Source organism: Saimiri boliviensis, chromosome 7 (assembly GCF_048565385.1).
Source record: "Saimiri boliviensis isolate mSaiBol1 chromosome 7, mSaiBol1.pri, whole genome shotgun sequence".
Lineage (NCBI taxonomy): Eukaryota > Metazoa > Chordata > Mammalia > Primates > Cebidae > Saimiri > Saimiri boliviensis.
Window position 1 is genome coordinate 28,226,838 of NC_133455.1, and position 26,971 is coordinate 28,253,808.

Sequence of the window (26,971 nt, forward strand, 5' to 3'; positions counted from 1 at the left end):
GAACACTAGGTACCCACAACCAAGCTTAAACAGTATAACCAATACCTTTGGAACCTCCTGGGTGCTTTTTATCACTTCACCAAATGTAAGCACTCTCCTGAAATGTGTGTTTATCATATCCTTATTCTTATATTCCATTGTATAGATATGCCACAATTTCTCCTTTCTCATGGATTAATTCCATTTATTTTACTGGTATGTATGAATAATGCTACCAAGAATATCTTTCATGTGTCTTATGGTATACAGTGTGAATTTCTTCAGGGCAAGGATTTAAGGATGGAAATGCTAGATTTTGGGACACATGCCTCTCAGTTTTGGTAGATGATGCCAAATTGTTTTCCAAAGTGGTTTTGGCAGTTTATATTTGCACAAGTAGGGTTGTATGTAGTACCACTGCTTACATCCCTGTTGACACTTGAAAGCCTGATATCAAATGTTTGGTGTATTAGGAATGAATCAGGTTCCTTTTTGAATGTATTGGAAGGTGCTTCTCAAACTAACACAAATTCTTTGGGATACCATTAAAAGTGAAGATTTGGATTGAGGTGGGTGAGTTGGGATGGGAGCTGACTGAGGCCCTGCATTTCTTAGTCTCCTAGTTGATGCCATGCCGTTGGACCCGAGACCACACTTTGATAACAAGAACCCAAGACACTAAATACAGTCATGCATCCCTTAATGAAGGGCTTAACAATGGGGATAAGTTCTGAGGAACGTGTTGTTAGTTGCATTTCATCATTGTGTGATCATAGAGTATGGTAACACAAACTGAGATGGTAGGGCCTACTGCACATCAAGGCTGTGCGGTATGGCCTATTGCGCCTAGGCTATGGTACAGTAAGTACTATACAAACCTGCATACCATGTTACTGTACTGAATATTATAGGCAATTGTTACACAATTTAAAGTATTTGTGTATCTAAAAATAGAAAAAGTTTGGTAAAAACACAGTATAAAAAAATAGAAAATGATACACCTGTATAGGGCACTTACCATGGATGGAGTTTTTCAGTACTGAAAGTTGCTCTGGGTGAGTCAGTGAGTGAGTGGTGAGTGAATGTGAAGGCCTAGGACATTACTGTACACTATTGTAGACTTTGTAAATATACTTAGGCTACACAACATGTACAAAAATACTTTTCTTTGTTCATATTTAACTGTAGCTTACTATAACTTTTAATTTTTTATTTCAATTTTAATTTTATAAATTGTTTAGAGGCAGAGTCTTGCTCTGTCATCCACTGGAGTTCAGTGCTTGATCATAGCTCATTGTAATCTTGAACTCCTGGGCTCAAGGAAAACTGCCTTGGCCTCCTAAAGTGTTGGGTTTACAGGCATGAGCCACTGCACCTAGTCTGTAACATTTTTACTTTATAAACTTTAAATATAAAAAAATTTGACTCTTTTGTAATAACACTTAGCTTAAAATACACATTGTGGGCCGGGTGCGGTGGCTCACGCCTATAATCCCAGCACTTTGGGAGGCTGAGGTGGGCTGATCACAACGTCAGGAGATCAAGACCATCCTGCCAACATGGTGAAACCCTGTCTCTACTAAAAATACAAAAAAATTAGCTGGGCGTGGTGGTGCACACCTGTAGTCACAGCTACTCGGAAGGCTGAAGCAGGAGAATTTCTTGAACCCAGGCGGCAGAGATTGCAGTGAGTCGAGATTGCACCACTGCACTATAGCCTGGGTGACAGTGCAAGACTCCGTCTCAAAAAAACAAAAAAAATATACATCGTGCAGCTGCACAAAATCTTTTCCTTCTTTCTATCCTTATTCTATACACTTTTTAAAATTTTTGTTTATTTCTTTTACTTTTTAAAACTTTTTCATTAAAATCTAAGACATACATTGATATAGTTTGGCTCTGTGTTGCCACCCAAATCTCATCTTGTCACTCCCATAATTACCATATGTTGTGGGAGCAACCCAGGGGGAGATGACTGAATTATGGGGGCAGGTTTTTCTATTCTGTTCTCGTGATAGTGAACATGTCTCACGAGATATGATGAGTTGCTCTGCACAGCAAGCTCTCTCTTTGCCTGCCACCATCCATGTTGAGATGTGACTTGCTCCTGCTTGCCTTCCGCCATGGTTGTGAGGCCTCCCCAGCCATGTGGAACTGAGTCCAACTAAACCCCTTTCCTTTGTAAAGTGCCCAGTCGTGGATATGTCTTTTGTCAGTTGCATGAAAATGGACTAATACACACACAGATTAGCATGGGCCTACATAGGGTCAAGATTGTCACTATCACTGTCTTCCACCTCCACATCTTGCCCCACTGAAAGGTTTTCGGAGTCAGTAGCACACATGGAGTAGGTATACATGCTAAAATAATATAAATTATAGTAAGTACATAAACCAGTAACAATAGTTGTTTATTATCATTGGCAAGTATTATGTACTATATATATGTAATTGTATGTGCTATACTTTTATATGACTGGCAACACAGGTTTATTTAAACCAGCATCACCACAAACGTGGCTAATGCCTCCTGCTATGACATTTTGACAGCTACGATGTCACTAGCAACAGGAACTTTTTGTTTTTGAGACAAGAGTCTCACTCTGTCACCCAGGCTGGAGTTGAGTGGGGCGATCTTGACTCACTGCAACCTCTGCCTCTCAGGTTCAACTGGTTCTCGTGGCTCAGCCTCCTGAGTAGCTGGGATTACAGGCGTGCACCTCCATGCCCAGCTACTTTTTGTATTTTTAGTAGAGACAGGGTTTTGCCATGTTGGCCAGGCTGGTCTCAAACTCCTTAAGTGAGCCGCCTCGCACGGCCTCCCAAAGTGCCGGAACTACAGATGTGAGCCACTGTGCCCTGGCTGGCAATAGGAATTTTTGAGTCCCATGATAATCTTGTGGGACCACCATCATATAGATGGTCCATCCTTGACCAAAATGTTGTTATACAGCACATGACTGTAATCAGAGGGGCCTTTGTGCTGTCCACTTGTAGCATCTAAAGAGTCTCTGGAACAAACCTAGTAAATAACATTTGTTTCATCCAATTGAATCTGTGATTTTTGAATCATGCTTGATATTTTTATTGACATTACATGAGCAACTTAGATAAATCTTAAATTTTACTTATTTTTAATAAATAGTAACTATATATATGTAATGTGATATTTTGATCTATGTATACATTATATAAAATATTCAATCAAGATAACATGTCTCCTCACTGACATTTTTTTGTGTGTGTGTGTGGTGAGAATATTAAAAATCTATTTTTTTTGCAATTTTAAAACAGAATACATTATTAACTGTTGTCAATGTACAGTGCAATAGATCACCAAAACTTACCTTTCCATCCTGGAGGCAGTGGCTCATGCCTGTAATCCCTGCACTTTGGGAGACTGAGGCAGGCAAATCACCTGAGGTAAGGAGTTCGAGACCAGCCTGGCTAACATGGTGAAACCCTGTCTCTATTAAAAATAAAAAAAATTAGCCAGGCATGGTGGCACGCGCCTGTAATCCCAGCTACTTGGGAGGCTGAGGCAGGAGAATTGCTTGAACCCCGAAGGCGGAGGTTGCAGTGAGCCAAGATCATGCCATTGCACTCCAGCTTGGGCAACAAGTGCAAAACTCCTCAAAAAAAGCAAATCAAACCAAAACAACAACAACAAAAAACCCTTACTCCTCCAGTCTAACTGAAACTTTATACTCTTTGATCAACAACTTTCCTTTCTCCATTCCTCCTCCTCCCCACAGCCCATTGTAACCACCTGTCTACTGTTTCCAAGAGATCAGCTTTTTCAGATTCCACATAAATACAATATTTTTCTTTCTGTGCCTTGCTTATTCCAATTAGCATAATGTCCTTTGGTTCCATTTATGTTGTCAAGAATTACAGAATTTTCTTGCTTTTTAAAGCTGTACAGTATTCCATTGTAGCTTATAAACCACATTTTCTTCATTCATTTGTTGATGAACACCTAGATTGCTTCCATATCTTAGATATTATGAATAAGGCCAAAATGAACATGAGAGTGCATATATAATCCCAAGCCACAATTTTTTTTTTTTTTTTTTTTGAGACTGAGTTTTGCCCTTGTCGCCAAGGTTAGTTTTGCCCTTGTGCAATGACGTGATCTTGGCTCACTGCAATCTCCGCCTCCCAGGTTCAACCGATTCTACCTCGGCCTCCTGAGTAGCTGGGTTTACAAGCATGTGCCACCACTTCCAGCTATGTATTTTTAGTAGAGATGGGATTTCTCCATGTTGGTCAGGCTGGTCTCGAACTCCCGATGTCAGGTGATCCTCCCACCTTGGCCTCCCAAAGTGCTGGGATTACAGGTGTGAGCCACTGTGCCCGGCCTAAGCCACAATTTTAACCACTCTATTTTCTGTGCCTGTTGTAGATGCCTTTTATGTTTTCTCCAAACCTCTGTCTTGTACAAATATTGGCCATTAAGGAATAAAGTAGTGGATCGGTGTTTTTTGTTTTTTGTTTTTCTTAAGCTTTTTTGTTGCTTTATGGTTTACAAAAAGAGTCCAGAATTTAAACCTAAGCCATCTAGACTTCTGAATAGCATATACTGAAGTAAGAATACTGGGAGTTTTAAAGACACTGGTTCTTTGCAGTTATGCTACTATTAGATTAGTATAACTTATCTCCAGTAGCTACAGATAAATATCTCAGTGGTACTCTGTAATTTAAGCACATTAAAGCCAGTGGAAACTGCCCAATTTGATTTTTTTTAATTTGCTTTTTTTTTCTTATTCACTGATGGATAAGAAATACAAAGTAACTGATTTTAATTTTGTGGTATATATGCACAATGCCCATTTTAAATCAACCGTAAAGCTTAAACAATTTTTTTTTTTAAATTATAGTAGCTTTATGAGTACAAGTAGTTTTGGGCTACGTGGATGAATTGTATAGTGGTGAAGTCCAGGATTTTAGTGCACCCATCACCCAAGTAGTGTGCATTGTACCAAATAGGTAGTTTTCATTTTTTACCCTCCTCCCGCCCTCCCCCTTTCTGAGTCTCCAGTGTCCCTTATACCCCTCTATATCCTTTGCATACCCATAGCTTAGCTCCTACGTACAACTAACAACATGCAGGAGTTGGTTTTCCATTCTTAAGATGCATCACCTAGTAGAATAATTGCCTCTAGCTCCATCCAAGTTGCTACAAAAGACATTATTTTGTTCTTTTTTATGGCTAAGGAGTATTACATGATATGCACACAGACACACACACACACACACACACACACACACACACACACCCCGATCCCCCCACCCACCCCATATTTTCTTAATCCACTCATTGACTGATGGGCACTTAGGTTGGTTCCATATCTTTGCAGTTGTTAGTTGTGCTGTGATAAACAGATAAACATACATGTGCTGGTTGTCTTTTTGATATAATGACTTCTTTTCCTTTAAGTAAATACCCAGTAGTGGGATTGCTGAACCAAATGGTAGATCCACTCTTAGCTCTTTAAGAAATCTCCATATTGTTTTCCATAGAGGCTGTACAAATTTACATTCCCACCAGCAATATAAAGCATTCTCTTTTTATGCTAACATCTATTGTTTATTGACATGTTAATAATGGCAGTTTTGGCTAGGGTTATTGGTACTTCATTGCGGCTTTAATTTGCATTTCCCTGATAATTAGTGATATTGAGCACTTTTTCATGTTTCTTGGCCACTTGTATATCTCTTGGGAAGTGTCTATTCATGTCATTTGCCCACTTCTGATGGGATAATTTTTTTTTTCTTGCTGATTTGACTTCCTTGTAGATCTTGGATATTAGTCCTTTGTGAGAGGCATAATTTGCAAATATTCTTTCCCATTCTGTAGGTTGTGTTTACTCTGATGATTGTTTCTTTTGTTCTGCAGAAGCTTTTTCATTCAATTGTCTCATTTATTTATTTTCATTGTATTTGTTTTTATGGGTCTTTGTCATAAATTCTTTGCCTAGGCCAATGTCCAGAAGAGTGTTTTCCTAGGTTTTCTTCTAGAATTTTTATGGCTTTAGATATTAGATTTAAGTCTTTAATCCATTTGGAGTTAATTTTTATACATGGTGAGACATAGGGATCTGGTTTCATTCTTCTACATGTGGCTGCCTAATTTTCTCAGTACTGTTTATTGAATAGAGTGTCCTTTTCCCAATTTATGTTTTTGTGTGCTTTTTGAATATCAGTTGGTTGTATTTGGCTTTATTTTTGAGTTCTTTATTCTGTTCCATTGGTCTATATATCTTTTTTTTTTTTTTAAAGATGGGGTTTCACCATATTGGTCAGGCTGATCTTGAACTCCTGACCTCAGGTGATCCACCCACCTCAACCTCCCAAAGTGCTGGGATTACAGGCATGAGCCACTGTGCCCAGTTCCTATAAATCTATTTTTATACTAGTACTGTGATGTTTTAGTTACCTTATCTTTTTTTTTTTTAATTTTGAGGCAAGGTCTCACTGTGTCACCCAGGCTGGAGTGCAGTGAGGCGGTCACGGCTTACTGCAGCCTTGACCTCCCAGGCTCCAGGGCTTCTCCCACCTCAGCCTCCCGAGTAGCCGGGACTACAAGGTGCATACCACCATGACCAGCTATTAATTATATTTTTTGCAGAGACGAGGATTCGCCATGTTGCCCAAGCTGGTCTCCAACTCCTGGGCTTAAGTAGTTCTCCTGACTTGGCCTCCCAGAATGCTGGAATTATAGGCATGAGCCACTGAGCCCTGCCTACTCTATCCTTATAGAATAGTTTGAAGTTAGGTAATGTGATGCCTCCAGATTTGTCCTTTTTGCTTAGGATTGCTCACAAAGCTATTTTGATTGTAACTCATTATTCAGCAAGGAGAGTTTATAATAAATGATTTCTTTAGTTAAAGGGAGAAAGTTTAAGGAATCCTTTAGGAGGTAGCAGACCTTGTCAATAAGCAAGCATTGAAATAACTGATAATTATTCATTAACCAGAGAAAAAGAAGGCTAAAACAAAAAGAGCCCACATTTTTTTCAATGCAAGATGATGGTATGTGGTCTGTGGCACGTACTTATATTAAGGTCATTCCTGGTACTTTCAAACTGCTTTATTTAGAAACAGAAAGAAAAAAAAAGCCAGCCATTAGGACAGAAACACTACTCAGAATAGCTTACGCAATGAAGGAGATTTATTGACCCAAATAGCTGGGAACAGCAGGAGTGGAGTGAGTTTTAACTAAATGGTATAGAGATTCTAATTATGTTGTCCAGACTCTCTCATTACCTCCTAGCCCTGACTTCCTCTGTCTGCAGATCCTCTTCTCATGTAAATAACTTTCTTCCCTGTGGTGGTGGTGATGGTGTTGGTGGTAGAGGGAGCTTTGTGAGGAGGAGGAAGACGGTGACAGAAAGCTTCAGAATTAAGTCACTCCAAAGGAAAGTGAGAACTTTCTTCCTCCAAAGGCCTTCCCCTCTGAAATAGCCCTGTAAGTCATTTATTCTTTATTTAATCAAGTGTTTCCTGCATAGCCTTTATCACAAATTATCTCCTTTATTTAATTACTTACCTGATTATTGTTTTTCCTTCTGACTACAAGGTAAAAATCTATCAGAGCAGTAACTGTGCCTCTTTGTTTCATTACTGTAGCCCCAGCATCTAGTAGGCACTCAGGAAATAGTAAACAGCAAATATATAAAATTCCAGGAAGGGACTCAGATCCTCCTTGAGCCAATTGTCATTATTGTGGTCTGCAGGGTAGGGTACTGTGATTCATATACCTACTAGAGTGTCACAGAATAGGGAAATGAGTTTACCACAGGTAATGGAGATACCATTAGCTAAAGGAATTGGGAGAAGATGCTGAGCAAACAACAAAAAATATCTGTCCACCCTATGTTTTATGTTCTTTAAGCACAGTTTCATATTTTAGCCAACTGCCTAGTCTGATGTTTAAGGTTATGCAGATTCTGCACTGCGTGAAGGTGCTTGTTTTAACATGGGCTAAAATCCAGCCCAGAGCTCTACTCACAGGGGTTTCTTTTTCCAGGAGGGATTCTGTTTTTAATTTTATACATATTTGGATGGTCTCTATGTGCAGTATCCCTGGTTGAGTATCCATCTCTCCACCTAACCTTCTGAATAGCTTATACGGCATGAAGTAAGAATACTAGGAGCAAAAGGATGACCTGAATGTGTCTGTGCATCTGGACCTCACTGGCCAGCTTGGTGTTGACTATGTGCTTAGCCATGTTCTGCACATATTCTGAGAGATGACTGGTCTTGGGAAATTCCCCCTTGTTTTCTTTCCCTCCTCTTCATTTCTCTGCCTAGTCTTGCTAGTTGGTTAGGTTTTCAAAGCACAGATTTTGAGCTTTCTGAACTTTAGAATGGCTGATGGCGAAACTGCCATCTCTCTTTCTTGTTTACCTACACTTCCCTGCATTTCCATTTTTATCATCCTGATAATTCTGCATCAGGAGGAAGATGTTTCCTGTCACTGGGCCTCCTGTGGAATAGACCTGTCTTATAGCTCAATCCCTTTGGGGTTTGTTTTGCATTTTATTTTATTAAAGATCTTTTGGGGCAGTGAAATACACCATTTTTTAAAAAGATGAGTTGAAGAAACAGACACCCCTCCGTCTAACTCATGTAAGGCTGCAGGGAATCTCCGAAGTTCAGATGTATAGCTGAGTCTTTCATTACATGGAAGGCTCTGTGTTCTTCTCTCTTTCTGGGACTGCATGGTTTTATCTCTGCTTCACTCTGGCCATTGGTTTCATTAATTTGATTTTCTTTAAACACCAACTTCCTCTGTATACTGACCAGCCTATAAGTGACAAAAATGGCAACTAGTGCTTAATCTCATCATTGGATTCTCAGTGCAAGTCCGCAGGAAGTCTGCACCATAATCATCACATGGAGAAGTTAAAAAAGATTTATGGGCCTCAAAAACACATTCCGAAGTCAGTAGATCTGGTGTCCTGGAATCTATTTTAAGAATGTTCCCCAGAAGGAATTCCCAGATCCCAGACCCCTCCATAAGCACAAGAGAGAGGAGAGAAAAGGGGGGTGAATAATGAAATTGATGAACCAGGCCCTAGCACCCACTTATGTCCTATATAGCTCCTTCGCTTTCTCCCTTTGCCACTCCTTGCTATTGATCTTCTTGTCCAGAGAGGAGACAGATATTGAAGATATTGAAAACAAACACTGAGGAATATAGACATTTTCATTAAACGCAGCAGTAGTAGCAGCAATAGTTCTCAGTCTAGCTTTGCAGGTACACAGTCCAAGTAGGTGGTGGGGCCACCCATCCCTTATCAAATCAGTGCCAATTTTTTGGTTTTGGATGCTCTTGGAAGTATAAGACAGGCCTGCGTGTTTCTGAGAAACACCTGATAACTTGGAAAGCCTTCCCAGCTATGGCAGCAATTGTCAGGCTGTCTCCCTGGTCAAGTGGTGGGTGACCTTTTAGCTTCAGTGCCCATCACTCTGATGTGCCACAGTTATGTGTCTATGTCTTTTAGTTCACAGTCTTCAAAGACAGTCTAGTCACTGAATGGCCAGTCAGTCAGGGGCCTACTCTGGGATTATAGGCCAGAGCAGACAGAACCATGAATGGACAGAGCAGAGCATAAATTAGTGCATGACAAGCTTTCTTCTGCCTGGCTTGCAAAGGGAGGTGCAAGTGAATATTTGCCATTTCTTTTTTGTTTTGTTATTCCTAAATGATAGAAGGATTATATTCTTAAATCAAATACAATGAGTTTTTATATTTCAGAACTACAAATATGACTCCAGCCTCATTTTAAATGTGAAATAAATGCCCCATGCAGTATTCAGAATACCTACCAAGTGTTTTATAGTAAACATCATCCTCGTTTCTTCACATATTAATAATAAAATGTCTATTTCGTTAAGTCGTAAAGTAATATGGTTTATTATTTAATGTTTAAAGTGTAATGCCATATATCTTTTGTTGTGTACTGACTTATGCAAAGGATGTAGCAATTTGATTCTAAGTCCTTGCAATAGTAATAAAAGCCATTACTTTATTTACAGCATTTGTCCACTGTGGGATTTCAGAGGTAGTTGAAGACCTTACATGGATTGATCACGTAAAATATGCAAAGATAAGAAATACTTTTATCCAAGCTTGAGCGCAAAAATAGCTTTGTATTATATTTCCGTACACAAAACAGTTGTATGGCACAAAGCAGTTATATTTTAAGTTCACAAAATATAATATCAATATCTTAGGGTTGGTTTAAGAACATGTGTGTTCCATGCCTTTATGAGAATTTAAGTATCTGTCTTGATACTTGAAACTATCTTGTTTATCTGATTCTTAAAAGTTATTTTATTTTTCCAGATTCAGTCCTTCTGTGGAACTTCTGAACGTCTTTTATTAGTGGAACTGTTTTCTACACAATGAAGTCAACAACTTAATTTAAACCAGTGTTTGTGTGGTCTTGATTCGTCTGCTGTGGTTCACGAAGCTTGAGATCTAAGGAGTGCAGGGTCTTTTGCAATGACAATATGACTAATAGTAAAGGAAGATCTATTACTGACAAAACAAGTGGTGGTCCAAGTGGTGGAGGAGGTTTTGTAGATTGGACTTTAAGTTTAAACACAATTCAATCTGACAAGTTTTTAAATTTACTCTTGAGTATGGTTCCAGTAATTTACCAGAAAAACCAAGAAGACAGGCACAAAAAAGCAAATGGCATTTGGCAAGATGGATTATCAACTGCAGTACAGACTTTTAGTAATAGATCTGAGCAACTCATGGAGTATCACAGTTTCTCCGAACAGTCTTTTCATGCCAACAATGGGCACGCATCATCAAGCTGTAGCCAAAAGTATGATGACTATGCCAACTATAATTACTGTGATGGAAGGGAGACTTCAGAAACCACTGCCATGTTACAAGACGAAGATATATCTAGTGATGGTGATGAAGATGCTATTGTAGAAGTGAGCCAAAAATTACCAAAGGAATCCAGTGGCATCATGGCATTGCAAATACTTGTGCCCTTTTTGCTAGCTGGTTTTGGAACAGTTTCAGCTGGCATGGTACTGGATATAGTACAGGTGGGTTTTCATCTTTATTTAACTTTACTCTCTTTTTTGTTATTCCATTTCTTTTAAAATGCTTTATGTAGGTTACTACTCTCAGACATTGACTTTAGATTTGATTTATCCCTTGTTAAAATGAACAGATGCTGACTTTGGTAGAGAATCTATTTCTAGGTAGGAGTTATTCTTTTTTCCCCTTTAGAAATTCTGAAAGAATAGTTATTCTGACTATAAAGTAATTCTTCTCTACAGACCTCTACAGACCCCAAAATAGCTTGGTTAAAAGAAAAATTTCCCCAAAATGTTATATTTACATGCTTTCTTCTAAAATGAAAATGAATATATATACTTTATATCCTCTATTGTTTGTGTTCATTTCAAACAATAGAGGGTATTAAGTAGAACAAGAAGTTTCCTTTATTCCTTATCTCCAAATCAAAGCTCTCCTCCCCTCCAGAGATTACCATTGTGAAGAGTTTGTTGTGTGTGCTTACAGGCTTTTTCTCTATGCTTACATGTATACATATGAGAGTTTTTTCAAAAATAAAAATGAAATGTTATATATTTTTTCTGCAACTTATTTTCATTGCTTAATAGAATATCTCTCCAAATTGGTACACAAAGATTTTCTGCATTTTAAACTGAGTGCATGATATTCCATTGCATGTATATACCAAAATTTACTTACTCATTCTTCCTTGTTGGAGCTATAATAACTATCTTTATAAATATAAGGATATATATTTATATACCTATACTAATATTTTCATAGGATAGATTTAAAAACAGCATTATTGGATATTAGGGTAGGTTTTAATATATATGTTTAAATTTTGTAGATACTGTCAAGTTGCATTTCAAAAATTTCTACCAATTTCTGCTCTTACTGTCAAAATAGAAGTACTTTTATTTTTCATTTTCCAATCAGTATTGGGTGTTTTGTTTTTGTTTTTGTTTTTCTGTTTGTTTGTTTTGAGACAGAGTCTCGCTCTGTGGCCCAGCTCACTACACCTTCAACCTCCTGGGCTCAAGTGATCCTCCCAGCTCAGCCTCTTGAGTAGCTAGGACTATAGGCACGCTACACCTCACTAACTAAAACAAATTTTTTTTTTTTTTAGAGGCAGGGTCTTGCTGTGTTGCCCAGGCTGGTCTCAAACTCCTGGGCTCAAGCGATCCTCTCACCTTGGCCTTGCAAAGTGCTAGGATTACAGGTATACACCACTGTGTCTGGCCAACACTGGGTCTTCTTGATCTTTTTCATATTTGCCAAATGGCAGGAAAGTGTTAATCATAACGTTCTTTATTATTAATGTTTAGCATATTGTCATATGTTTGTTGGCCATTCCTTTTCTGTGAATTATTTTTTGTAACTTTTATTTTTAAAATTTATGTGCTACGTATTGATTTGTAGGTATTTGGTTTTTTTTTGTTTTTTGGTTTTTTTTGAGATGGAGTCTAGCTTTGTTGTCCAGGCTAGAGTGCAGTGGTGTGATCTCGGCTCACTGCAACCTCTACCTCCCAGGTTCAAGTGATTCACCTGCCTCAGCCTCCCGAGTAGCTGGAACTACAGGCTCACGCCACCATGCCTGGCTAAACTTTGTATTTTTAGTAGAGATGGGGTTTCACCATGTAGGTCAGGCTGGTCTTGAATTCCTGACCTCAGGTTTTTGTCTCCATCACCAAAGGTAATCTCTAATCTGATTTTCTGATAAGCACCTCATCGCTTGTCTTTTCAAGTACGTATCCCTAAACAACAGAGTTTGGTTTTACTTGACCATGTAATGGAACTTTTAAACTATGTAATGGAAGTATAGAATATGTTTTTGTGTGTGTGTCTGGCTGTGTTTCCCTCAACATTATATAAATTTCATGAAACCATAGTTTATTTCCTTTGCTGGATAGTAATCCATTATATGAATATACTATACCATAATTTATCCATTCTGCTACTGATGGACATTGGGTGGAATGGTGCTTCCAGACTCTTGGAGCACATGTGCATGGATTTCTTTTGGGTATATATGTAGAGATGGAATTTCCAGGTCTTAGGATATGGAGATTACTCAAATTTAGTAGATGTCATATGATTTTCCACATTGGTTATACTAATTTACAGTCTAATTAGTAGAGTATGAGAGATCTTAATTCTCTATATTCTTGTGTCTACTTGGATTCGGTAGTCTTTTTATTTTTAGAAATTCTGGCACATGTGGAATGGTATCTCATTTTGGTTTTAATGGAGATTTCTGTGATGACTAATGATGTATACCAACCATTTGGATATTACTAGTAAAGCTTATTTTGCCTATTTTTCTATTTGTTTTTCTTATGGATTTATGGGAGCTATTATTTGTTTCTCTTACAGATTTGTAGGAGTTATATTTTGGACATGAGCCTTTTAGTGCTATATATTTAAAACATCTTTTCTCCCCTCTGTGGCAGAAGTTCTTAATTTTGAAATAGTTATTTTCCTCCTACTTTTTCATGGTTTGTGTTTCATGTCTATTGTCTAAGAAATCTTCCCATATCCTGTGGTAATTAAGATATTCTATTACATCACTTGGTTGAAGCTTTGTTGTTTTGCTCCTACATTTAGATCATTCCCTCCCTGGAATGGATTTTTGTGTGGAGTGTGAAATTGGGGTTATGTTTGCTTACTGGTTTCTTGAGGTTTCTGTTTCTTCACGGTTCAATGGTTGGATGTATCCAGAATTTATCTTTCTTGCAGGTTTTTTAATTTGTTGGCGTATAGTTGTTTGTAATAGTCTTTGATGATTCTTTGTATTTTTTTGTGGTCTCTTTTATTATGAATCATTTTTCATTTCTGATTTTACTTATTTGGGACTTCTCTTTTTTTCATAGTCTAACTAAAATGGTTTTGTTTATCTATTCAAAGAAAATAACTTTTTGTTTCATTGATCTGTATTTTTTAGTCTGAATTTCACTATTTCTACTCTGATCTTTATTATTTATTTCTTTCTACTAATTTGGGGTTTGGTTTATTCTTGCTTTTCTGGTTTCTTGGGATGCATTGTTAAGTTGTTTATTTGAAGTGTTTCCTTTTTTTTTTTTTTTTTGAGATGGAGTTTTGCTCTTGTTGCCCAAGCTGGATCATAACAGTGTGATCTCAGCTCACTGTAACCTCTGCTTCCCAGGTTCAAGTGATTCTTCTGTTTCAGCCTCCCGAGTAGCTGGGACTATAGGTGTGCACCACCACGTCTGGCTAATTGTTTTGTATTTTTAGCAGAGACAGGGTTTCACCATGTTGGCCGGGCTGGTCTTGAACTCCTGACCTCAAGTGATCTGCCTGCCTCAGCCTCCCAAAGTGCTGGGATCACAGGTGTGAGCCACCGCGCCAGGCTAAAGTCTTCCTATATTTTGACAGAATACATATTGTTTTAAACTTCACTCTTAATACTGCTATTGCTGTATTCTATAGATTTTGGCATGTTATATTTCCATTTTCATTTGTTTCAAGAAAATTTTAAATTTTCTTATTAATTTCTTCGTTGACTCATAGGTCACTCAAGAGCATGTTGTTTAATTTCTATGTGTTTGTTTAGTTTCTGAGGTTCACCTTCTTATTGATTCTAGTCTTACTCCATTGTGGTCTACAGAGATATTTGATATGATTTTTACTTTTTTGAATTTGTGAAGAATATTTTGCAGCTTAAGATATAATCTATTCTGGAGAATGTTCCACATGCTGATGAAAAGAACGTGTCTTCTGTAGCAGTTGGGTGAAATGTTCTCTAAATGTTAGTTAGGCCTGTTAGGTCTAATGTGTGGTTTAACTCCAATGTTTCTTTGTTGATTTTCTGTCTGATGTGTTCATTACTGAGAGTGGAGTGTTGAAGTCCTCTACTATTATTGTATTATAGCCTGTTGCTCTCTTTTTAGATTTATACTTAGGAGCTCTGGTGTTGGGTGGATATATATACATATAATTGTTATGTCTTCTTGCTGAATTGACCCCTTTATCATTATATAGTGGTCTCTTTTTCTCTTTTACTGTCTTTGATTTGTAGTCTACTCTATCTGACATAAATATAGCTACTCCTTCCTTTTTTCTTGGTTTCTAGTTGCATGGATTATCTTTTTCTACTGCATCACCTCCAGTCTAGGTGTTCTTTATAGATGAAGTGGATTTCTTGTGGGCAGAAAGCTGGGTCTTGTTTCTTTACCCATTTTGCCACTCTATGCCTTTTCATTGGAGAATTGAATCAATTTACTTTCAGCATTATTATTGATAAGGACTTACAACTGACATTTTGTTGATTATTTTCTACCTGTTTTGTAACTTGTTCTTATTGTTTTCCTCTGTGATTCCTTTGTAATTTTTCTCTAGTATGTTTTAATTTGTTGCTTTTTATCTTTAGTGAATAAGTTACAGATTTTTGCACTGTGGTTACCATAAGGCTTAACAAAAGATCTTACAGTTATAATATTATTTTAAAGGGATGACAACTTACCTTAGATCACCTCGAAAATAATGGAAACAAAGAAAAAAATTAAGAAACTCTACACTTTAACTCCACTTCCTCTGTTTTGACCTTTAGTTATTCCAATTTTTATATTTTCATATTGCCTATCTCTTAACAGGTTGCTGTAGCTATTATTATTTTTGATATATTTATGTTTTAGGCTTCATACTAGAATGATGAGTGGATTGCATACCCTAATTACAGTATTAGAGTATTCTTGGTTTTGCTGTGCACTTACTTATACCAGTGGATTTTATATCTTCAAGTGTTTTCTTTTTGCACGTTGGTGTTTTCTTCTTCCAGGTCAAAGGGCTCCCTTTTTTTTTTGAGACTGAGTCGTCTTTTGTTGCCCAGGCTGGAGTGTTGTGGCACAATCTTGGCTCACTGCAACCTCCACCTTTCAGTTCAAGTGATTCTCCTGCCTCAGCCTCCCGAGTAGCTGGGATTACATGGTGGTGCCCACTACCATGCCCAGCTAATTTTTGTACTTTTAGTAGAGACAGGGTTTCACCAAGTTGGCCAGGATGGTCTTGAACTCTTGACCTTGTGATCCACCCATCTTGGCCTCCCAAAGTGCTGGGATTACAGGCATGAGCCACCATGCCTAGCCTTTTTTTTTTTTTTTTTTTTTTTTTTGGAAAGAGACAGGGTTTATCTCTGTCTCCCAGGCTGGAGCCTGACTTCAAATTTCTGGGCTCAAGTGATCCTCCCATCTCAGTTACTGAGCAGTTGGGGCCACAGGCATGTGACACCATACACAGGTAATTTTTAAAAATTTTTGTAGAGATGGGGTCTGTTTTGTTGCTCAGGCTGTTTTTTCTTTCTTTCTTTTTTATCCTCTGTTTTTAAATAGCTTGCTGACTCTTTCTTCTGCTTAATTCATTCTGCTGTTGAGAGCCTTCAATGAATTTATCAGTTCAGCAAATGTATTTCTCAGTTTTAAGATTTCTGTTTGCTTTTTAAAATTATTTCAATCTCAGCCGGGCGCGGCGGCTCACGCCTGTAATCCCAGCACTTTGGGAGGCCGAGGCGGGTGGATCACGAGGTCAACAGATCGAGACCATCCTGGTCAACATAGTGAAACCCCGTCTCTACTAAAAATACAAAAAATCAGCTGGGCATGGTGGTGCATGCCTGTAATCCCAGCTACTCAGGAGGCTGAGGCAGGAGAATTGCCTGAACCCAGGAGGCAGAGGTTGTGGTGAGCCGAGATCGTGCCATTGCACTCCAGCCTGGGTAACAAGAGTGAAACTCTGTCTCAAAAAAAAAAAAAAAAAATTATTTCAATCTCTTTGTTAAATTTCTCTGATATATTTCTGCATTATTTTTCTTTGTCATCTTGAAGGTTTCATAGAATTCCCTTTTGAATCCCAGTAAGATTTTTTATAGATGCAAATAAGATTATTCTAAAATTCATATCCAAAGGAAAGAAAATAGAATAGTTGTAACAATTCTGAGAAAGGAAAAATTTAAAGAGTTATTATATAGCTAAATAATCCAGACTGCATGATATTAGAGAATGGAAAGGCACAGAGATCAATGCCACAGAATGGACAACCTAGAGAGAGACCCACACAAATATATCCAACTAATTTTTGACAGAGGTGCCAAAGTAATTCAATGGAGAAAAAATAGTTTCAGCAAATGGTGTTGGAACAATTATACATTCATAGGCAAACAAATAAATTTTGACCTGAGTCTCATGGTTTATAAAAATATTAACTCAATATGGACCACACACTTAAATATAAAATGTAAATAATAAAAATCTTTAGGGAAGAAACAGAAGAAAATCTCAGGATATCAGATGAAGCAAAGAGTTCTTAGACTTGACACCAAAAATGTAATCCATAAAAAGAAAAATTAATACATTGGATTTCATAAAAGAAAAATTTTACTCTGAAGAACCCTAAAAGGATGAAAACACAAGCTACAAAGTGGGAAAAAAATATTTCAAACCACCTATCTGACAAAGGATTAGAGTATATAAGAACTCTGAAAGCTTAACAAAAAAAACAATTAGAAAATTGGCAGAAGACCCAGGGCAGTTCACTAAAGAACATATACAGATGGCAGATAAACACATGAAAAGAAGTTCAACATCATTAGCTATTAGAGAAATGCAAATGAAAATCACAATGAACTATCACTATACCCCCCGTAGAATGGCTAAAATAAAGCATAGTGACAACACTGAATGGAGTTAGCATGTAGAGAAAGGGTATCATTCATGTATTGCTGATGGGAATTTATAATGGTACAGCTATTCTGGAAAACATTTTTTCAGTTATTTAAAAAACAAACCCTAAATATTAACTACCATGTGACCTAGCAACTGCATTCCTGGGTATTTATGTCCAGAGAATACAGACTTATTTTCATACAAATCCTCTACAAGAATGGTTATGGTAGCATTATTCATGATGGCTAAGAACCGGATACAACACAAGTATCCTTCAACAGTTGAGTTAAACAAACTTTGGTAAATTCATATGATGGAATACTACTCAGCAACAAAAAGAAATAAGCTATTTACACATACCACAACCTAGATGAATCTCCAGAGAATTAAGCTGAGTGAAAAACTAATCTTAAAAGATTATAGAATGTATTATTTCTTTCATGTAAAATTCTCTAATTGATAACATTATGGAAATGGAGAACAGATTAGTGGTTGCCAGTGGTTAAGGAGGTATTGGTAGTAGGGAGAAATGGCTCTCAAAGAGTATTAGGAGAGATCCTTGTGGGGATGGAAATGTTCTATATCTTGACTATATCAATGCCACTGTCTTGGTTGTGAGATTGTACTTTAGTTTTGCAAGGTACCATGGGGGAGAAACAGAGTAAGGGTTACATGGGATTTATCTGTATTAGTTTTTTATAACTGCATATGAATCTACAATTACTTCAAAATAAAAAGTTTAATTTAAAAAAATAATACGTGTACCTGATTAAGCATATTTAAATAATACGTGTACCTGATTAAGCAGTATGAAAAGGATAAGTAATGGAGAAAAAAGTCTCTCCTCTGCTGTATGCACCCTTACCCTGGGCCCTTCCTTAGACACGACTGTTTTTAGTTTTCTTTGTAGCTCCTTCAACAGACATGAGATGCATGTATTTGCATTAATATGTGTATTTTCTAAAAAAAACAAAAACTAAATAACACTCTGTAGTGTAACTCTTCATTTTGATCTTGTTAATTTGTCCTAGAACTCTTTCTATGTAGGTACACACAGATTTACCAAATTCTTCTCAGACAGATAATGCACTAGTATCATAATTAATCTATCAAATTAGCTTATGAAGGGGATTTTCATTGCCTCAAATCTTTGGCTGTGATGAACAATGATGAAGAAGAGTCCTTATATGGGTGTGTTTTGATCTCATATGGAAGTTTGTTTGTAGGTCAAATTCCTAGAAGTAGAATTCTGAGTCAAAATTATGGGCAATTTACATTTGATAAGTATTATCAGATTCCACCAAAGAAGTTAAACATTTACATTTTCACAAGCAGTGCAAAAGAGTGCCTGTTTCTTTATACTCTTAGCAAAAATGTATTTTCCAACTTTTTTATTTTTACGAACCTCATTGATGAAAATTTTTCACCTTTTCATTTGCATTTCTATAATTATGATTGAAGTCAGTCATTTTATCATATGTCTAAAAGTGAATAGGTTTATTTTCAAACTAAGATTAAGTCACAAAATTTTTTCCATGTATAAGGATTTGGGATATGTATTTTTTTTTTAACTGCATGACCTTCTTTTAGCAATTAAAAAAAAATGTTGGCTGGGCGCAGTGGGTCACGCCTATAATCCAGCATTTTGGGAGGCTGAAGTGGGTGGATCACCTGAGGTCGGGAATTCAAGACCAGCCTGACCAATGTGGAGAAGCCCCGCCTCTACTAAGGGTACAGAATTAGCCGGGTGTGGTGGCACATGCCTGTAATCCCAGCTACTTGGGAGGCTGAGGCAGGAGAATAGCATGAACCTGGGAGGTGAAGATTGCAGTGAGCCGAGATCACACCACTGCACTTTAGCCTGGTCAACGAGAGTGAAGCTCCATCTCAAAAAAAAAAAAAAAAGTTTTCTATTATTTTAAAGATAGGAGTCTATGTGTTCTATATCTTGACTATATCAATGCCACTGTCTTGGTTGTGATATTGTACTTTAGTTTTGCAAGGTACCATGGGGGAGAAACAGAGTAAGGGTTACATGGGATTTAGTCTAAAGATAGATGTGTTCTTCAACTTACTATTTTTAATTTTCATTTTTGTTCTTTTGGATTTAAACAGATGTTTAGGTTTGAGTATAGAATTTATGTAAGTAATCTGACATTATGCTTGACTTGTGGGTGTTTACCTGAGTTTCTGCATGGATGCAAGTGCAAAGTTAGGTATGACAAGAAGTTGGTTTACTTTAGGGCACGTTCATAGCCCCAGAGCACATATTGGATCATGGTAAAATTTGTAAGTAAGTGAACATAATTTTTGGTACGAGCTGCCTCAGCATTCCCTCTCTGGACACTTTCTGCATTATGTCCTCTTGAACGGAAAATGAACTGATTAAACATACTGGTCTTACAGCTAATAAACACTCAGTTAATTACTATGTGCAGCCAAAGTCCTGAGCAGAATCTTCTGAGATGATACAACTATGTCCATATTTTAGATGCAGAAAATAAAGCACAATTTTGTCCAAATCACACAGTAAGTAGTAGAGTCAGAATTTCAGTGAAGGCAATCTGAGTCTAGAGCCCTTGCTGTTGACCCCTGTGTGTACTATTTCTCACTATTCTGGTAGTTCCCAATTGTGTGTCAAGACACCCCAGGGGTACCATGGGATAGTTTAAGTTTTTGAGGGAAACACAACGTTGTCTTCTGGTTGCGCTACAGACTGCTAGCCCAAGGTGGCTTAACATTTCAGCATTAGATCACACTCCGTTTCTTCCAATGATAACGTCTTTGCAAAACTGGGTTTTTAGCAGTGCTGTGATAAAAAAAAAGTCACACAAAAACCAATATAAAACAGGAAATGAAGGTGACAGTTTCTAATTCCAATGTTTGAGAAGTAGTGCAGTGCCCAACAGGTACATATATCCCATTAGTAAATAATTGTGGTTGTAAAAAATGATGTAAAATACAATTTTTTTTCTTTCAATTTACCTATATAGGTTCTTCAAATGGTTACTAAATTGTTAGGAAATAAATAGTTATTTAGTTGTTTAGACCTAACTAGTTAATACATAGGTTTGTTAGGTGTTCTTTTTGTCCTAAGGATGCTATGAAAATATTTCTCAGACACTAAGCCTGCCATGAACTGAGAAAGTTTGGGAACTTCTGCAAGCGTATCAGCTGGTGTTAACTTTTTTTTTTGGGACAGAGTCTTGCCCTGTCACTCAGGCTGGAGTGCAGTGGCACCATCTCAGCTCACTGACACTTCCACCTCCTGGGATCAGGTGATTCTCCTGCCTCAGCCTCCTTAGGAACTAAGATTACAGGCACTTGCCACGATGCCAGCAAATTTTTGTATTTTTAGCAGAGACTGGGTTTCACCATGTTGACCAGGCTGGTCTTGCGCTCCTGACCTCAAGTGATCCACCTGCCTCGGCCTCCCAGAGTGTTGGGATTACTGGTGTGAGCCACTGCTCGACCTGGTGTTAACATTTGAATGATGAGATTCGTAAATTTGGAAAGGAGAACTTTATTTCTCATACAGGGTTACAGCCTGCAAGGTGGCCATTCTGACAGGCTGGGAAACATAGCCTCTAGTCAGAAGCCAGAAACAGACACTTCAAGGGAGAGGGAAAAAGGAAACAGGAATTTATGCTGAATGAGGAGGCCAAATGTACATATTTACATGCATTTTGTAAAAAGAGAAAAATGTGCATGTGCAATGGAACTTCATACCCCTTCATGAGTCGCATGTAGACTAGCCAGAACCACTCTGTGATAGGTGGTCTCTTTATCAGGAAGGAATGCTGGTCAGTTGTTTTGTTGAAACCACAAAAGCGGGTGGGAGCAGCCAAGCTTAGCTGTGGAGTCTTTTGAAAAGGTTGATTTCTATTTAGCCATTAGGGAAAAAAGTCTAATGGCAGTTAACAAGGGAAGGAGTGTAATGGGGTGTGGTTAATCTCCCCTGCTGTTCTGGCCGAGAACTCAGTTTTCAAGGTTACCCTGGGTTTCCTCTTGGCCATGAGGGGGTTCCTTCATTTGATTTGGGGGGGATTCAGATTTTATTTTTATTTCTCACTAGTATGGAGAAAATAATGTAGAATTTTTGGACACAAGATAGGAAATCAATAATTCTCATAGCTCTTATTGTCACACCAACGCTAAGTTGTTAAGTATTTCATAGTAATTCTCATATAAGTATTTCATTTGAATTGAATGGGGAAAGAATAACCAAAGGGAGTAACCTACTGGCGTGCATTTCAACAGGTCTAAAGCGTGATGGCATATGATGCTTTTATGTCACAATAACCGACACAGAAGACTTCTGTGACCAAATGTGTGGGGGTTTTACCCCACACACCAAGCAAGCAATCAGTTCTGCAGCAGACACTGGCTGGTACAGAATTAGTGTTCTCCAATTCAGTTCTGACATTGTCTATCTGGAAGTAACATCAGATCCCACAGGTGAGGGCTCAGTCCGCAAGACTGCCCCACCTTGAGATACCAGACACAAGTCCTGGCCTCCAGAACTTCTAACCAACTGGCTTCAAGTGGGGGTTCCCGTGATCTCCTCTTTGGGTTTGATTGTTCTGCTGGAGCAGCTCACAGAACTCAGGCAAACACTTATGTTTACCTGTTTATCATAAAGGATGTTACAAAGAATACAGATGAAGAAATATGTAGGGCGGGTATGGGGCAGAGGCATGGAGCTTTCATGCCCTCCCTGCGTGCTCCCTCATCCAGGAACCTCCAAATGTTCAGCTGTATGGAAGTTCTCCAAACCAAGTCCTATTGGATTTTTATGGAAGCTTCATTTTGTAGGCATGATTGTTTCAAACACTGGGCACTGGTGGTCAACTTAAGCTTCAGTCCCTCCGTCCTCCCCGAAGACGTTTGTGTGGGCAGGGGGAGTCTGAAAGTCCCAATCCTCTAATCATGCCTTGGTCTTTCGGACCAGCTAACTGGGGCTGTTATCAATCAGCATACACAAAGACATCACTTTGGAGTTTCTAATGATTTCAGATATATGCCAGGAAACAGGGTTGAATACCAGATATATGCTTCACAGTATCCACCTGATGACCTAGGTAAAAGGTATTCTTAATTATATCTGGGATCTGATAAAAATCATACCTATCTCTGGCCGGGCGCGGTGGCTCAAGCCTGTAATCCCAGCACTTTGGGAGGCCGAGGCGGGTGGATCACGAGGTCAAGAGATCGAGACCATCCTGGTCAATATGGTGAAACCCCGTCTCTACTAAAAATACAAAAAATTAGCTGGGCATGGTGGCACGTGCCTGTAATCCGAGCTACTCAGGAGGCTGAGGCAGGAGAATTGCCTGAACCCAGGAGGCGGAGGTTGCGGTGAGCCGAGATCGCGCCATTGCACTCCAGCCTGGGTAACAAGAGCGAAACTCCGTCTCAAAAAAAAAAAAAAAAAAAAAAAAATCATACCTATCTCTTAGGTTTGCTGTGAAGATTAAGTGAGCGAATCTACAGAACAGTGTCTGAAACATAATGAATGTTAGATATTATTAGTGTTTTCATCTCTTATTATCATCATCATTGCCCCCAATGTCTCTGAAAGGTACATATTTCACTAGCACATCAGAATCGTTAGCCCATCATAAAACATGGACAAAATTGTTTGCTGGTTAGTTTTTAAAACTAATAATCTGGGGTGCCACTGAACCTTCCTCCAGTGCTTTTTTAGGCCCATCCTTAATTGACTTGAACCCAATTTGAAGGATTTCCTTTGTGAACTCTTTGAACCAGGATTTTACAGAAGACTGATCTGATAAACATTTTCTGAGGTCTCTTTAGGCCCCAATTCTGCATCTATTTGGAACAGCCTAGGGAAAGTTTGGGAACAAATTGAAATTTTCTTCATTTATCTGATAGATAGAAGTTTCACTTTTCTCACCTGTCTTGGTATTCATGACAAGACATGTATTTTTGATATTTTTTGGCATAAGGTTAATATGCCTAGCTCATAAAAATCTCTTACTGGGGCAATCACCCTCTTAATAGCACTTATAAAATGTCACTTTGTGTTATTAAGATATTTGTATCTTTAACATTTTTATGTGTATCTTTAATATCTGTTATTTTAATTTTCATATAAACCAAAAAGCATCTGAGACAGGTCTCAATTTAGAATTTTATTTTGCCAGCGATACAGATCATGACCTGTGATACAGCCTCAAGAGGTCCAGAGAACATGTGCCCAATATGGTTGATTTATAGCTTGATTTTATGCAATTTTAGGGGGACAGAAGTTACAGGCAGACATCAATCAATACATGTAAGGTATACATTGGTTTGGTTCAGAAATGTGGGACAACTTAAAATGGGGGCTTCCAGATCATAGATGGATTCAAAGATTTTCTGATTGGCAGTTTGTTTAAGGAATTAAATTATTTGAAGACCTGGAATCAATAGAAAGGAATATATGGGTTAAGATAAGGGGTTGTAAAAAACCAAGATTCTTACTATGCAGATGAAACCTCCACATAGCAGGCTTCAGAGAGAATAGATGGTTTCTTATCAGACTCAAAAAGGTGCCAGACTCTTAGTTAATCTCTCCTGGATCAGGAAAAGACCTGGAAAGGGAAAGAGTTTTGCTACAGAATGTAGATTTTCCCCACAAGAGACAGCTTCGCAGGGCCGTTAAAAAATATGTCAAATAAATATATTTTGGGGCAAAATATTTCAGCTTCATTCAGGGTCTGCTGTCATGTGATGCTATACTAGAGTCAGTTTGGAATTTGGTATCCCATTGCTACAAAGAGTGTATTTTGTCAAACTTAAGTTCTCTATTTTAATATTAATGTTGGTCAGTTGTGCCTGAATTTTAAAGGGAAGAGGATATAATGAGGTGTGTCTGACTTGCCCCACTTCCCATCATTTATACATGGTATTTCTCCAAAGGCTAGACAGGGTGGATGTTATTTTCATTTAATGGATGAAGAAATTGAGATCAGAAAGATACATGACTCATCCAGGATTATGGAGCCAAGTTATGACAGATCCTTGGCTAGAAGCACAAAGATTATTTCCAGTTTAGTGCTGTTTTTATGAACCTCTCTGCCTCATGCCTTAAAATGGGGATCAAAACATGGGATTGCTTAGTACTCCTGGGGTCAATTCTAGGTCCCATCTTTTGATCTTGGGGAAATAATTTAATCTCTCTGAGTGTTTCTTCCTTCATTCGTGAAATTAGATAGTAATAGCACTGTAGTTTTCCAGTGGGTTAGTTGTAATTAGTATTGGAAGCAAGATTCAAATCAATTATCTGGTTCCAGAGTCTGTTCTCTTAACCACTAGCCAGTCTAACTCTTGTCATCATGAAAGGATCAAGTAAAACCTTTAAGAATATAAGGGATGTAGAATGGGTTGTAGCAACATAGCTGATCCCCAATTCTAACTGCATCTTCTAAAGTGACTCAGAGCTTCAGAGCTCAGGAGAATGGGGTTAAGCTAAGGGCTCACTGATTCCATGAACTGTATAGTTATTCAAAATGTAGATGCCAAGTTGGGAAAAAGGCTGAGATTTTTAGAAATGTCTTTGTCCTAAACTGTTTTTTAAAGAATGTCAGAAAATTTTATTTTTTCTTACAGCACTGGGAGGTGTTCAGAAAAGTTACAGAAGTTTTCATTTTAGTCCCTGCACTTCTTGGTCTCAAAGGGAATTTGGAAATGACATTGGCATCCAGATTATCCACTGCAGTAAGTTTTTTCGTACCTCAAATTATGTGTATTACCTATACTGTTTCTCTCTGTTAAGGGGAATTTGTATTAGGAAAATATTTCTTTCTCTGATATGCTTCTGCACTTCAGGGCTATGCAAAGTAGTTGTGCCTGATATCATACTCTGAAAGAGTGTCTCATCTGATAATTATTGGCTCTCCTTTATCCCAAGAAGTAGTTACTTGCCTCCTTTGATGCCAGGACATTCTGGCATTTATCATCAATGCTTAAGGTATGGGATAAATCAGATATAGAGATTCTTTATGGTTCAATGGTTGATTGTTTGCAATTGTAGAAGTAATGCATGCTTATTATAAAAACTAAAGAAAAGGGAAAAAATATAAAGGAGAAACTCTAAAGCTACCCCTAATTATCCACTTAGATATAACTACTATTAATATTTTGGTATAGATCCTTTTATACCTGCATATCTATACTTATATGTAGTTAGGTATTTCATAATGTAAATATATACTGTGTATTCTAAAAAAGAACTAGACTTGTATATATTCTTTTTTATAATTTGTGATCTCCATTTAAAAATACATTATGATTATCTTTCCATATCAGTTATTGTGTCATTATTGACTATGTACTTTTCTCTTGTATAGCTCTACTACAGTTTCCTTCGACATCTATTATTGGCTGTATAAGCTCCTTCTAACATTCTTCTATTATAAACAATGGGATGAATATTCTTGTACATACATTATTTCATTCTTATTTTTTTTAGGGCCAATTCTAGGATTGTAATTACTATTCAGAAAAAAACATGTACTTTTAAATCTTTAGCTATATATTGCAAAATTGTCACTCAAAAAGGTTAAACATTTAAAAAAATACTGCCACTAGCAGAGTTCTGAGTTAACTTTTAGAAGCTCAAAAGGACATTGTCATCTTATTATATTATTATTTTGGGGTCTGCCATTGTTTGGAACCAAGTTATGGTTAAAACTACGTAGCTAGTGCGGTTCACTTCAATGAGCTATCTGCCTACGAAATGTGAGCCAAAAATTAAATAAGTCACCCGACAATATTACTAATTGAAATAATTTTAGTATATAAAGTTTGTTTTCCTTTAAAGAAGTTAGGGCAAGATAGTGTTAATCCATCTATCAATTAGGAAAAAATTGTATGTATCTGAAGGTGATCAAGAAGTGGGAGCTGAACAATTATGCTGCTGGAGGGAGGACTCTCGACCCCTGTCCGTCTTCTCCTCTCCCCCTTTTCCACCCAGGCAACTGAGTTTCCTAAAGTTTCTTCAGTAAAGCAGATGCTTGGAAAGGAAATACATAAAATAATGTGGTCACCTTACTAGTTTGCTTAACTTTTTTGTTGTTTGAGACGGAGTCTTGTTGCCCCCCCAGGCTGCAGTGCAGTGGTGTGATCTCAGCTCACTGCAGGCTCTGCCTCCCGGGTTCAAGTGATTCTCCTGCCTCAGCCTCCAGAGTAGCTGGGATCATAGGCATGCACCACCATTCCTAGCTAATTTTTGTAGTTTTAGTAAAGATGAGGTTTT

At 37.8% G+C, this 26,971-nt stretch overlaps 1 protein-coding gene across 6 annotated transcripts in view; it reads left to right on the top strand.

The window, feature by feature from the left end:
- The window catches only part of SLC41A2 (solute carrier family 41 member 2), a 152,566-nt gene that overhangs the window by 19,552 nt on the left and 106,043 nt on the right, over positions 1-26,971 (top strand). For 5 of the 6 annotated variants that reach the window (XM_039472029.2, XM_039472028.2, XM_039472025.2 and 2 more), the window contains exons 2-3: positions 10,337-11,058; positions 25,324-25,431. In XM_039472029.2, the coding sequence (XP_039327963.1) occupies positions 10,504-11,058; positions 25,324-25,431 (663 nt within the window). In that variant the 5' untranslated portion in view covers positions 10,337-10,503. Of the gene's footprint in view, positions 1-6,596; positions 7,451-10,336; positions 11,059-25,323; positions 25,432-26,971 lie in introns of those variants that run through there. The other variant, XM_003929636.3, reaches the window with a different exon arrangement.